The sequence below is a fragment of the Balaenoptera physalus genome (assembly GCF_965194825.1).
Source record: "Balaenoptera physalus genome assembly, chromosome: 10".
NCBI lineage: Eukaryota > Metazoa > Chordata > Mammalia > Artiodactyla > Balaenopteridae > Balaenoptera > Balaenoptera physalus.
Genome location: NC_138889.1, coordinates 50,499,426 through 50,513,766, shown reverse-complemented (window position 1 = coordinate 50,513,766; position 14,341 = coordinate 50,499,426). Strand labels below are relative to the sequence as shown.

Below are 14,341 nucleotides of genomic sequence, written 5' to 3'. Positions count from 1 at the left end.
GGACACTTTTCGTTGAGTGCTGCTTTCAGTTGGTCTAATTGGGAGCAGTACTTGTTGGAATTAATCGTTTGGTTTTCTGGAAGGAGCTCATAGTAGAGGACTCCCTTCCAATCCCATCATATACACAACATCACCTTCTTTAGATGAAGACCAGCCTTTGGTGTGGTTGGTGGTGGCTCATTTCACCTCCCCCACGATCTCTTCCATTCCACATTATTGTACAGTATCCACTTTTCATTGCCCATCACAATTTGTTTTAAAAACAGAACATTTTCATTACGTTTAAGTAGAGAATCAGTGAAGAGGTTTTTTTCCCTTAACTTATGTGGAACCCAAACATCAAAGCGATGAACATAACCAAGCCGGTACAAAATAATTTTCAACACTTGATTTGGATATTTTGAGTATGTTGGCTATCTCCCACGTGGTATAATGTTGATTGGTCTCAATTTGATCGCTATCAACTTCAACTGGTCTACCTGACTGTGGAGCATCGTCCAGCGAGAAATCTCCAGCACAAAACTTTGCAAACTACTTTTGCCATATTTGATCAGTCACAGCACCTTCTCCATACACTGCACAAATTTTCTTTTGCATTTCAGTTGCATTTTTACCTTTCTTGAAATAATAAAGCATAATATGCTGAAAATGTTGCTTTTTTTCTTCCATCTTGAATATTAAAATAGCTAAACAAAAATTCACCAATTTTGATGTCTTTTTTACAATGCACACTGATATGACAGCTGTCACATACAATCTAGCAAAACTGTTTCGAATGAAGTTAAAGACAACTAAGTGCTACTAGAGTCATCTTACAGAAAAAACCGAATGAAACTTCTGGCCCACCCAATACTTGAGTCAGCTCAAACTATGACAATATTCATAACAGAACTCACTTATATAATATGAAGAAACATGTCCTTCCTATGCCTATTTTATCTTTTGGCAAAATCTGGATTTTCAAATGTAAATATTATATACAGCATGGTATGTAATACTGGTATGTAATATTGGCAGTACGGTATGTAACTAAGTTTCTGTTATTACTGTTCACATTTGTTGATAATGATTACTACTACTGCAACAATTACCACTACTAACAACTACTACTTCTTTACTGGTATAAATAATTTTGGTATTTACTAGTATAAATAAATATTTAGTACTTTCAAAAGTTTCAGTAATATACCTCTACAGACTTTTGAAGGTTTTCATGGCATGGAGCAAGAAGGGATGTCTTCTCCCATTTCTGTGCAACTTGATTGGCTTCTTCTATCTTCTGCTCACAACTTTTTTGAGAATTTAGCAATGTCATCTCATAAAATTCTTGAATATCTGTAAAGAAATGCAAGGGAAAAATCGAAATGTCATATATCACCTCACAGATAGCTTCTCCAGGTACATGTGTATGGAAAATTTTGCTGATTAAAAAAACTACATAACTATGTATTCAAAGAAAAACAACATTAATAGAGGAAATCCTAAAAATTGCATTTTTACCTGCATGAAAATTCTTATAGCAACTTTATTAAGAACTGCAAAAATTGGAAGAAATCAAAATATCCTGCAATTAGTGAATGGATAAACAAACTGTAGTAAATTCATTTAATGGAATACTATTCAGCAATAAGAATGAATGAGTTATCAAGCCATGTAAAAACATGGATGAATCTTAAATATATATTGCTAAGTTTAAAAATGCCAGGCATATAGCTGGGCTACACAGTGTATGATTCCATTTATATAATTTTTGGAAAAAGCAAAACTAAAGAGACAATAAAATGGTCAGTGATTTCTAGAGGTTTTGGGAGAGGAGAGGAGGGTTTAATAGGTAAATCACAGGGTGATGAAAACATTCTGTAATAATAGTGTAATGGTGGGCACCTAACAAGAAGCATTTGTGAAAACCCAAAGAATTTTACAGCACAAAGAGTAAACCAAATGCATGCAAATTTAAAAAATCATTTAGGAGGTCAGGGAATCCCAAGATGCGCAGAATGTGACAAAAGAATCTAACTATATTACAAATGAATGAAATAACCTCACTGAAGGCAGTAGGAGAAAAAGTTGATAACCTAAAAATGAGTAGAGACTGTAAAACCAAAGACAAAGAAACTACACAAAAGCATCCTAGTCTATATTCTAGTTGGTAAATTTGTTTCTCCTGGAATCCAAGTCAACAATTTTGAAGCCACTGTACATATATAACTAGAACTGAACAATTAAATAAATGGATGGCAGATAGCGGGAGGCAGGTTTCTCACTGTTGGAGTAGGAAGTTACAAAAAAGAAAGTGGGTGGGGTGTCGTACTAGACTGAGTCATATGATTTTGGATTACATTTGAAGACAACATTACAAACTCCTGTTTGGCTTAACAGAGATATGAATAGATACATACATAAATACTTACAAATATGCATACACACAGGTTAGTATAAACACATATATTCCCTAACTCTGTCTGCTGAAAGGGCCTACAAGTAATGACTCTGACGTTTATACAGTCTTCTCCACCAAATGGTAGAGGGTAATGAATAAGTACAGTTGGTATTAGCTTAGAATTGGGGGTATCTATATGAATTCAAAAGTTGTGGAAGGGAGGAAGGAAGCCCAGATATAAACCCACGCACATATGGTCACCTTATTTTTGATAAAGGAGGCAAGAATATACAATGGAGAAAAGATAGCCTCTTCAATAAGTGGTGCTGGGAAAATTGGACAGCTATATGTAAAAGAATGAAATTAGAACACTCCCTAACACCATACACAAAAATAAAGTCAAAATGGACTAAAGACCTAAATGTAAGGCCAGACACTATAAAACTCTTACTGCAAAACATAAGCAGAACACTCTATGACATAAATCACAGCAAGATCCATTTTCACCCACCTCCTAGAGTAATGGAAATAAAACCAAAAATAAACAAATGGGACCTAATGAAACTTAAAAGCTTTTGCACAGCAAAGGACACCATAAACAAGATGAAAAGACAACTCTCAAAATGGGAGTAAATATTTGCAAATGAATCAACAGACAAAGGATTAATCTCTAAAATATACAAGCAGCTCATGCAGCTCAATATCAAAAAAACAAACAACCCAATACAAAATTGGGCAGAATACCTAAACAGACATTTCTCCAAAGAAGATATACAGATTGCCAACAAACACATGAAAGGATGCTCAACATCACTAATCATTAGAGAAATGTAAATCAAAACTACAATGAGGCATCACCTCACACCAGTCAGAATGGCCATCATCAAAAAATCTACAAACAATAAATGCTGGAGAGGGTGTGGAGAAAAAGGAACCCTGTTGCACTGTTGGTGGGAATGTAAATTGATACAGCCACTATGGAGAACAGTATGCGGGTTCCTTAAAAAACTAAAACTAGAACTATCATATGACCCAGCAATCCCACAACTGGGCATATACCCTGAGAAAACCATAATTCAAAAAGAGTCATGTACCACAATGTTCTCTGCAGCTCTATTTACAATAGCCAGGACATGGAAGCAACCTAAGTGTCCATCGACAGATGAATGGACAAAGAAGATGTGGCACATGTATACAATGGAATATTACTCAGCCATAAAAAGTAATGAAACTGAGTTATTTGTAGTGAGGTGGACGGACCTAGAGACTGTCATACAGAGTGAAGTAAGTCAGAAAGAGAAAAACAAATACTGTATGCTAATACATTTATATGGAATCTAAAAACAAATGGTTCTGATGAATCTAGGGGCAGGACAGGAATAAAGACACAGATGTAGAGAATGGACTTCAGGACATGGGGAGGGGGAAGGGTAAGCTGGGACAAAGTGAGAGAGTGGCATGGACATATATACACAACCAAATGTAAAACAGACAGCTAGTGGGAAGCAGCCACATAGCACAGGGAGATCAGCTCGGTGCTTTGTGACCACCTAGAGTGGTGGGATAGGGAGGGTGGTAGAGAGACGCAAGAGGGAGGAGATATGGGGATATATATATATATATATGTATAGCTGATTCACTTTGTTATAAAGCATAAACTAACACACCTTTGTAAAGCAATTATACTCCAATAAAGATGTTAAATTTTTTTTTTAATTTAAAAAAAGAACCCTAAAGAAAAACAACACAGAACTTATATGAAAGAGCAACCAAAGATGGCCAAACTGGAGCAATTTGAGCAAATATATATATATATAACATAGGATTGGATTATACCCAAAGTATTAAATAAATATCCAATAATTTATATTGGTATGAATGAATGGATTAATTAATTAATGAAAATATGTCATTATTTTTTTTAGAAAACTCAATGGATGGGTTAAACAGCAGACTAGACAAAGCAGAACTGGAAAAGAAATTACCCAGAATGTAACAGAGGATAGATAAGAAGGTCCATTATTTTTCTGATAGATGTCTTCAGGCAAAAATATGATAAATAACAAGCGATATTTAAAGGGATATGGATACAAAAATTTTCGAATTTATAAAAATATGGATTCTCAGGTCCTGAAAGTAACAGTTTATAAAAAAGAGAATAAATAAAACCTATGCCTAGGAATAGACATAGCATAATTAGCAAAATACCAAAGACAAAGCAAAGTCCTTAAATGCAAACACAGAGAAAAGATCAGTCAGACTTCTCAGTAGCAATAATGGAAGCTAGGTGACAGAACAACTTCAAAATTTCTAGAGAAAATAACTATTACTATAGAATTGCCTTCCTTTGCAAATCATATATCTTATTTTTTTAAAGTTTGTATCTAGAATATATAAAGAACTCTCAAAACACAAAGAAGTCAAATAATCCAATAGAAAAATGGGCAAAGTACTGAATAGGCACTTCACCAAAGAAAATAAAAGGTGGCAGATAAGCACATGAAAAGATATTCAACTAATAATTAGGGAAAGGAAAATTTAAAACCACAATGAGATACTACTATATATTTACTACATATTTATTAGAATGGCTAAAATGATAAAAATTGATCATCCCAAGCACTGAGAGTGATCTGAAGGAACTAGAACTCTCAGTCACTGATGGTGAGAATGCAAAATGGTACAAACACTTCGAAAATCAGTTTGGCAGCTTCTTAAACACTTAAACATACAGCTACTATATAATCCAGCCATCACTGTTCTAGATACTTATCTAAGAAAAAGGAAATATATGTCCATACAAACCCAAAGCAAATATCATTGGTCATGGTGAAAAACTGAAAGCATTTCCTCTAAGATCAGGGACAAGACAAGGTTGTCCACTCTCACCACTATTATTCAACATAGTTTTGGAAGTACTAGCCACAGCAATCACAGAAGTAAAAGAAATAAAAGGAAACATAGCAGAGAGAGGAACACTCCCAAACTCATTCTACGAGGCCACCAGCACCCTGATACCAAAACCGGTCAAAGATGTCACAAAAAAGAAAACTATAGGCCAATATCACTGATAACCATAGATGTAAAAATCGTCAATAAAATACTAGCAAACAGAATCCAACAACACGTTAAAAGGATCATACACCATGCTCAAGTGGGGTTTACCCCAGGAATGCAAGGATTCTTCAATATACGCAAATCAATCAATGTGATACACCATATTAACAAACTGAAGGATAAAAACCATATGATAGTCTCAATAGATGCAGAAAAAGCTTTTGACAAAATTCAACACCCATTCATGATAAAAAAACTCTCCAGAAAGTAGGCAGAGAGTGAACCTACCTCAACATAATAAAGGCCATATATGACAACATCCACAGCCAACATCATTCTTAATGGTGAAAAACTAAAACCATTTCCTCTAAAATCAGGAAAAAGACAGTTGTCCACTCTCATCACTACTACTCAACATAGTTTTGGAAGTGTCAGCCACAACAATCAGAGAAGAAAAAGAAATAAAAGGAATCCAAATTGGAAAAGAAGAAGTAAAACTATCACTGCTTGCAGATGACATGATACTACACACAGAGAATCCTAAAGATGTTACTAGAAAACTCCTAGAGCTAATCAATGAATTTGGTAAAGTAGCAGGATACAAAATTAATGCACAGAAATCTCTTGCATACCTATACACTAATGGTGAAAAATCTGAAAGAGAAATTAAGGAAACACTCCCATTTACTGTTGCAGCAAAAAGAATAAAATACCTAGGAATAAACCTACCTAAGGAGACAAAAGACCTGTATGCAGAAAACTATAAGACACTGATGAAACAAATTAAAGACGATACAAACAGATGGAGAAATATACCATGTTCTTGGATTAGAAGAATCAATATTGTGAAAATGACTATAGAACCCAAAGCAATCTACACATTCAATGCAATCCCTATCTAACTACCAATGGCATTTTTCACAGAACTAGAACAAAAACTTTCACAATTTGTATGGAAACACAAAAGACCCCAAATAGCCAAAGCAATCTTGAGAAAGAAAAATGGAGTGGAGCTGGAGGAATCAGGATCTCTGACTTTAGACTATATTACAAAGCTACAGTAATCAAGACAGTATGGTACTGGCACAAAAACAGAAATATAGATCAATGGAACAGGATAGAAAGCCCAGAGATAAACCCATGCACATATGGTCACCTTATCTTTGATAAAGGAGTCAAGAATATACAATGGAGAAAAGACAGCCTCTTCAATAAGTGGTGCTGGGAAAACTGGACAGTTACATGTAAAAGAATGAAATTAGAACACTTCCTAACACCATACACAAAAACAAACTCAAAATGGATTAAAGACCTAAATGTAAGGCCAGACACTATAAAACTCTTAGTGGAAAACATAGGCAGAACACTCTATGACATACATCACAGCAAGATCCTTTTCGAACCACCTCCTAGAGAAAAGGAAATATAAACAAAAATAAACAAATGGGACCTAATGAAACTTAAAAGCTTTTGCACAGCCAAGGAAACCATAAACAAGACGAAAAGACAACCCTCAGAATGGGAGAAAATATTTGCAAATGAATCAATGGAAAAAGGATTAATCTCCAAAATATACAAGCAGCTCATGCAGCTCAATATCATAAAAACAAACAACCCAATCCAAATATGGATGGAAGACCTAAATAGACATTTCTCCAAAGAAGATACACAGATTGCCAACAAACACATGAAAGGATGCTCAACATCACTAATCATTAGAGAAATGCAAATCAAAACTACAATGATGTATCACCTCACACCAGTCGGAATGGCCATCATCAAAAAGTCTACAAACATTAAATGCTGGAGAGGGTGTGGAGTAAAGGGAACCCTCTTGCACTGTTGGTGGGAATGTAAATTGATACAGCCACTATGGAGAACAGTATGGAGTTTTCTTAAAAAACTAAAGATAGAACTATCATATGACCCAGTAATCCCACTACTGGGCATATACCCTGAGAAAACCATAATTCAGAAAGAGTCATGTACCACAATGTTCATTTCAGCTCTATTTACAATAGCCAGGACATGGAAGCAACCTAAGTGCCCATTGACAGATGAATGGGTAAAGAAGATGTGGCACATATATACAATGGAATATTACTCAGCCATAAAAAGAAATGAAATTGAGTTATTTGTAGTGAGGCGCATGGACCGAGAGTCTGTCATACAGAGTGAAGTAAGTCAGAAAGAGAAAAACAAATACCATATGCTAACACATATATATGGAATCTAAAAAAAAAGAAAAAAAAAAAGGTTCTGATGAACCTAGGGGCAGGACAGCAATAAAGATGCAGACGTAGAGAATGGACTTGAGGACATGGGGAGGGAGAAGCGTAAGCTGGGATGAAGTGAGAGAGTAACACTGACATATATACACTACCAAATGTAAAATAGATAGCTAGTGGGAAGCAGCTGCATAGCACCGGGAGATCACCTCGGTGCTTTGTGACCACCTAGAGGGGTGGGATAGGGAGGGTGGGAGGGAAGTGCTAGAGAGAGGGAATATGGGAACATATGTATACATATTGCTGATTCACTTTGTTATACAGCACAAACTAACACAACATTTTAAAGTAATTATACTCCAATAAAGATGTTAAAAAAAAAGAAACAAAAGGAATCTATATTGGAAAAGAAGAAGTAAAATTGTCAGTGTTTCCAGATGACATGATACTGTACATAGAAAACCCTAAAGATGCCACCAGAAAACTACTAAAGCTCATCAATAAATTTAGTAAAGTTGCAGGATACAAAATTAATACACAGAAATCTCTTGCATTCTTGTACACTAACAACAAAAGATCAGAAAGAGAAATCAAGGAAACAATCCCATTTACCATTGCATCAAAAAGAATATAATACCTAGGAATAAAACTACCTAAGGAGGTAAAAGACCTGTACTCAGAAAACCATAAGACACTGATGACACAGAAAGATGGAGACACATACCATGTTCTTGGTTGGAATAATCAATATTGTGAAAATGACTATTCTGCCCAAAGCTATCTATGGATTCAATGCAATCCCTATCAAATTACCAATGGCATTTTTCACATAATTAGAACAAAAAATTTTGCAATTTGTATGGAAACACAAAAGACCCACATAGCCAAAGCAATCTTGAGAAAGAAAAATGGAGCTGGAAGAATCCGGCTACCTGACTTCAGACTATACTACAAAGCTACCAGTAATCAAGACAGTATGGTACTGCCACAAAAACAGAAATATAGAACTATGGAACAGGACAGAAAGTCCAGAGATAAACCCGTGTACCTATGGTCACCTAATCTATGACAAAGGAGGCAAGAATACACAATGGAGAAAAGACAGTCTCTTCAATAAGTGGTGCTGGGAAAACTGGACAGCTACATGCAAAAGAATGAAATTATAACACACCCTAACACCATACACAAAAATAAACTCAAAATGGATTAAAGATCTAAATGTAAGGCTGGATACTATAAAACTGTTAGAGGAAAACATAGGCAAAACACTCTCTGACATAAATCGCAGAAAGATCTATTTCGATCCATCTCCTAGAGTAATGAAAATAAAAACAGAAATAAACAAATGGGACCTAATGAAACTTAAAAGCTTTTGCACTGCAAAGGAAACTGTAAATGAAAGGAAAAGGCAACCCTCAGAATGGGAGAAAATATTTGCAAATGAAGCAACCAACTAGGGATTAATCTCCAACATATGGAAACAGCTCATGCAGAGCAACATCAAATAAAACAAACAACCCAATCAAAAAAATGGGTGGAATATCTAAATAGACATTTCTCCAAAGAAGACATAGATATGGTTAAAAAGCACATGAAAAGATGCTCAACATCACTAACTATTAGACAAACACAAATCAAAACTACAATGAGGTATCACCTCACACCAGTCAGAATGACCATCTCCAAAAAAATCTACAAACAATAAATGCTGCAGAGGATGTGGAGAAAAGGGAACCCTCCTACACTCCTGGTGGGAATGTAAACTGGTACAGCCACTATGGAGAACAGTATGGAGGTTCCTTAAAAAACTAAAAATAGAGCTACCATATGATCTATGAATCCCACTCTGGGCATATGTCCGGAGAAAACCATAATTCAAAAAAATATTTGCACCCCAGTGTTCATTGCAGCACTATTTACAATAGCCAGAACATGGAAGCAGAGGAATGGATAAAGAAGATGTGGTACATATATACAAGGGAATATTACTCAGCCGTAAAAAAGAATGAAATAACGGCATTTGCAACAACATGGATGGACCTAGAGATTGTCATACTGAATGAAGTAAGCCAGACAGAGAAAGACAAATATCATATGATATCGCTTATATGTGGAATCTAATAAAAGGCGACAAATGAACTTACCTACAAAACAGAAATAGAGTTACAGATGTAGAAAATAAACTTATGGTTACCAGGATGTAAGGGGGGAGGGGTAATTTGGAAGACTGGGATCGACACATACACACTACTATATATAAAATAGATAAGTAATAAGGACCTACTGTATAGCATAGGGAATTCTACTCAGTACTCTGTAGTGGCCTATATGGGAAAAGAATCTAAAAAAGAGTGGATATATGTATATGTATAACAGATTCACTTTGCTGTACACCTGAAACTCACACAAGATTGTAAATCAACTATACCCCAATAAAAATTTTTTTAAGAAAATGTCAGATTTGAAAACAATACAAATCTCCATCAATAGGTGAATGAATAAACAAATTTTGGTATACCCATACAATGGACTACTACTCATCAATTTAAAAAAAAAAGCAAAGTATTGATATACACAACATGGATGAATCTCAAATAATATGTCAAGTAAAAGAAGTCAGACAAAAATTAATGCATCTTTATAATACCAGTTATATAAAATTCTAGAAAATGCAAACTAATCTATATTGACAGAAAACAATTCAGTAGTTGCCTGTGAGGGTTGGCAGCAAAGTGTGAGTAGGAGAGATTATAAAGGGACAAGAGGAAACTTTAGGAGTAATGGGTACACTCACTATCTTGATTGTGCTAATAGTTTAACTGGTGTATACATATGTCAAAACATATTAAATCATCTATTTCACATATGTGCAGTTTATTATGTATCAATTACACCTCAATAAAGAAAGCGAAAAAGACAAGATGCAAATTGAGAGAAGATAATTTCATAACATATAGGCAAAGGAACAGTATCCAGACATGTAAAGACCAACAAACCAAAAAGGAAAAGACATGCAAACCAAAAGAAAAAAATGGGTAAGAAGTATAAACAGGGCATTTCACAGTAAACATATATCACTGATAAGCTTGATAAGGGAAAAGATTCTCAACCTTATTAGTGATGATAAATACAAACTAAGATCATAACCAAACACCATCTACACCAATAATATTGGCTAAAATATTACTGTAGCTTAGTATATTCTGATATCAGAGAGGGTGATTCCTCCAGCTCTATTCTTCTTTCTTAAGATAGTTTTAGCTATTCAGGGTCTTTTGTGTTTCCATAAAAAATTTTAAATTATTTGTTCAAACTTTGTGAAAAATGTCGTTGGTGTTTTGATAGGGATTGCATTGAATCTGTACATTGCCTTGGGTAGTACGGTGATTTAACAATATTAATTCTTCCAATCCAAGAACACGGTATATCTTTCCATCTGTTTGTATCATCTTTAATTTCTTTCAACAGTGTGTTACAGTTTTCCAAGTACAGGTCTTTTACCTCCTTAGGTAAATTTATTCCTAGGCATTTCACTCACAGATATAGAGAACAAGCTAGCGGTTAGCAGTGGGGAAAGGAAAGGGGAGGGGCAATATATGGGTAGGGGATTAAGAGGTACAAACTATTATGTATAAAATAAGTTACAAGGATACATTTTAAAACACTTGGAATATAGCCAATATTTGATAGTAACTATAAATTGAGTATGACCTTTAAAAATTGTGAATCACTATATTGTACACCTGTAACATATAATTCTGTATGTCAACTACACTCCAATTTAAAAAAGAAGAAAAAAACAAAATATGGATCAATGGTAACTTATTTATTCCTGATGAGTCTGAATTGCCATGACTACTTTAGAAAACAATCTTGTATTGTCTTGTGAAATTGAACATTCATTTCTCTTATAATCCATTATTTCTACTACTCAGTACATATCCTAGATAAACTCTTACATATATGCACCAGGAAACAAACCAAATGCTCATAGCAGCAAAGATCATGGAGAAATAATTAGAAACAATCGATTATTCATCAAAAGGAAGATGGATAAATGTGGTATGTTCTCAAAATGGAATTTATGTAGCAGTAAAAATGAATGAACTATAGTATCATGAGATAATAGGAACAAATCTTAGAAACATAATGTTGAGTGCAAAAAAGCAAGTCTCAGTATAAAAATATTTTTGTAAAGTTCAAAAACAGGCAAAACTAAACTATAGATTTTCAGGCATTCATACAAACATATGTGAAAAAAAAAAATGAGACCAAAGCAAAAAGCACGTGAAAAGTTGTAATTACCGCAGTGCAAGGGATGGGCAAGAAAATGGGATAAAGGAGGAACACATAGGTAGATGCAAATTAATGGTAATAGTCTAGTTCCAGATTTGGGAGGTGATTTCAGAAATGTTTATTTTATTATCATGCTATATATATTATATATAAATTACATACATTCTTTTACATGTATTAAATATTACATTTTTTAAATAATGAAGAAAATTTTGACTGTTTCATAAATATTAAGAAGTTCTCAAACTTCATGCACAACTACAACTTTATTCTGCCACTAGCGATAAAGAGGCTGTGAAGTCATGTATGGAAAATGTGTAAGAGCAGAAGGCAAAAGTCATACAGATATAAATTCATACAAATCCTTTCCATATTTTTGAATATTGTAAGAGTTGGTAGGGTATTAATTGATTTGACAAAAGTGAGAAGTATAAGGAATTTTTAAGAAGTAAAATCCAAAAAATAAGATATGTTTATATTATCTGGTCTCAAGTAATAATTAAAAAGAAAAGAAAAAAAGAATTTCTATAAAGGCCTCTGCAGTTACATTTTGTCTAAAGAATAATGGCTTGTAATGAGTGAAATAATTTTTGCAGATTGTCAAATTTCAAGATTCTTTTTCTTTGTATCAATTTTAAGGATGTAAACACTGTTTCATAAGCAGCATTTCCAAGTTGCCAAGTTTTGAAAATATTAGTTGTATAAATTACCCAGAAATAGAAGAATGTATATCACATGAATGTTAAGGATTCATACCAACAAGCTATACTTTGAAACATAATGGATACCAGTAACTTGATCACATTTAGAAAAAAACCCTGGACAGTATTTTACTACTCAATTTGAAAATCTTAATTAACTTATTACCCCAAACCTGGTGAAATGTTCAGTCTATTTCACTCCATCTATTTATAGTCCCTGCCTAAGCAACTACTAGAGAGGAAGAAAGTAGCCTTAATTACATCAAACATTACTTAAATTTGAAGATAATTCTGCAACAAAGGTCAAATATTACTTCTGGTTAGTCAGCATTATTTTTGAATGCCCAGCATATATATGTTTGTCATTCTCCAGGCACCTCTCTTTGGCACCCTCTTGTATCCCCACCATCAAAACCACCACCACCGCTTTCCGTCCATTCGCCACTGCCAAAGTTCAGGCCCTCACCATCTCTTTCTCACACTCTCCACTAGGCCCAGATGCCCTTTCCCACACAAAGAAATCCCACCTCTCCTTTGATGCCCAGTCCCAGTACTATGCCTTTATAAAAAGGGTATTGGAAGTCAGAGATCTAAATACGAAGTGCCATCAGAATAGAAATTCTGTAAGAATTTCTGTAAGTAAGAAACTAAAACTGAGTTCAGTTGAGTAGGATGTAGGAGAGTCAGAACACCCAAGCAGCAACCACCATAAAGGAAAATATTTGTGTTGGGGGTTGTGGGGGGGAGGGGAAGGTGGGCAGTGATGCTTCTTTCTCCCATTCCCACAGAGTACTGCTCACATCTATTTGACAGTCATTTCTCATTCTATCTCATATCAGAAGTACTTGTTCACCCACCTATCCTCAATTCAACATTTCAATTCAATAAGTAATTTTTAAGTGTCAGGCACGGCCCTTAGGAATGAAGACCGTGTCAGAGCCAGTCACCTATTCTCTACTACCTAGCGTCATTCTTTACACCAAGTAAGCACACAATGAATGCTTACTAATTGTAGCCTTTTTGCATTCCCTCTCTATTTAAGGCTCATAGAGAAGAAACATCATTGAATAAAGTCAAGCCTTTTCACACCCAGGACTGCAGAAAACCTACACATTATTGGGAGTATGTTTCTATGTGATTTGACTACTTGACTATTTGATCACAACTGCAAGCACTTTTTATTTTGCACAGTCCTTCCTCAAATGAAAATGTTTTGCCACCTCTAAGGATACATTCTAAATAAATTCCTCAAATGCTTGAAGGCATACCCATATTGGCCTCACAATTATTTTTTAAATAGTCTATAAATTATTATCAAATTTACAGATGAATGCTTATCCAACTCTAACATACACATGAATCTCAATCACCTGGAGATTTTGTTAAAGTGCAAATTATGACTAAAGTCAGGAATGGAACCTGGATCTCTGTATTTCTAACAAGCTCCCAGGTGGTACCAATGGCTTCTGATCCACCAGCAACACTGGACTTAAGAAACAGCACCTCTGTGATTAGAACCCAAGGCTTCATACTCTCATTTCAAACATCCCTTACTGAATTATTACAATCCTCTTTCTCTTCAGAGTGAGGGGTCAGGGGAAATCCCAGTAAGAGAAGCAAATTGGCAAGAGAAGAACTCTGCCTGTTGATTGAAAAATTAATAATAACTACTTAGTGAA

General features: G+C 34.7%; 1 protein-coding gene across 3 annotated transcripts in view; it reads right to left on the bottom strand.

The window, feature by feature from the left end:
• DLG2 (discs large MAGUK scaffold protein 2) overlaps positions 1-14,341 on the bottom strand; it is a 2,066,111-nt gene that overhangs the window by 1,771,074 nt on the left and 280,696 nt on the right. For all 3 annotated transcript variants that reach the window (XM_082410132.1, XM_082410117.1, XM_082410128.1), the window contains exon 3: positions 1,190-1,335. In XM_082410132.1, coding sequence (XP_082266258.1) covers positions 1,190-1,335 — 146 coding nt within the window. The remainder of the gene's footprint in view (positions 1-1,189; positions 1,336-14,341) is intronic.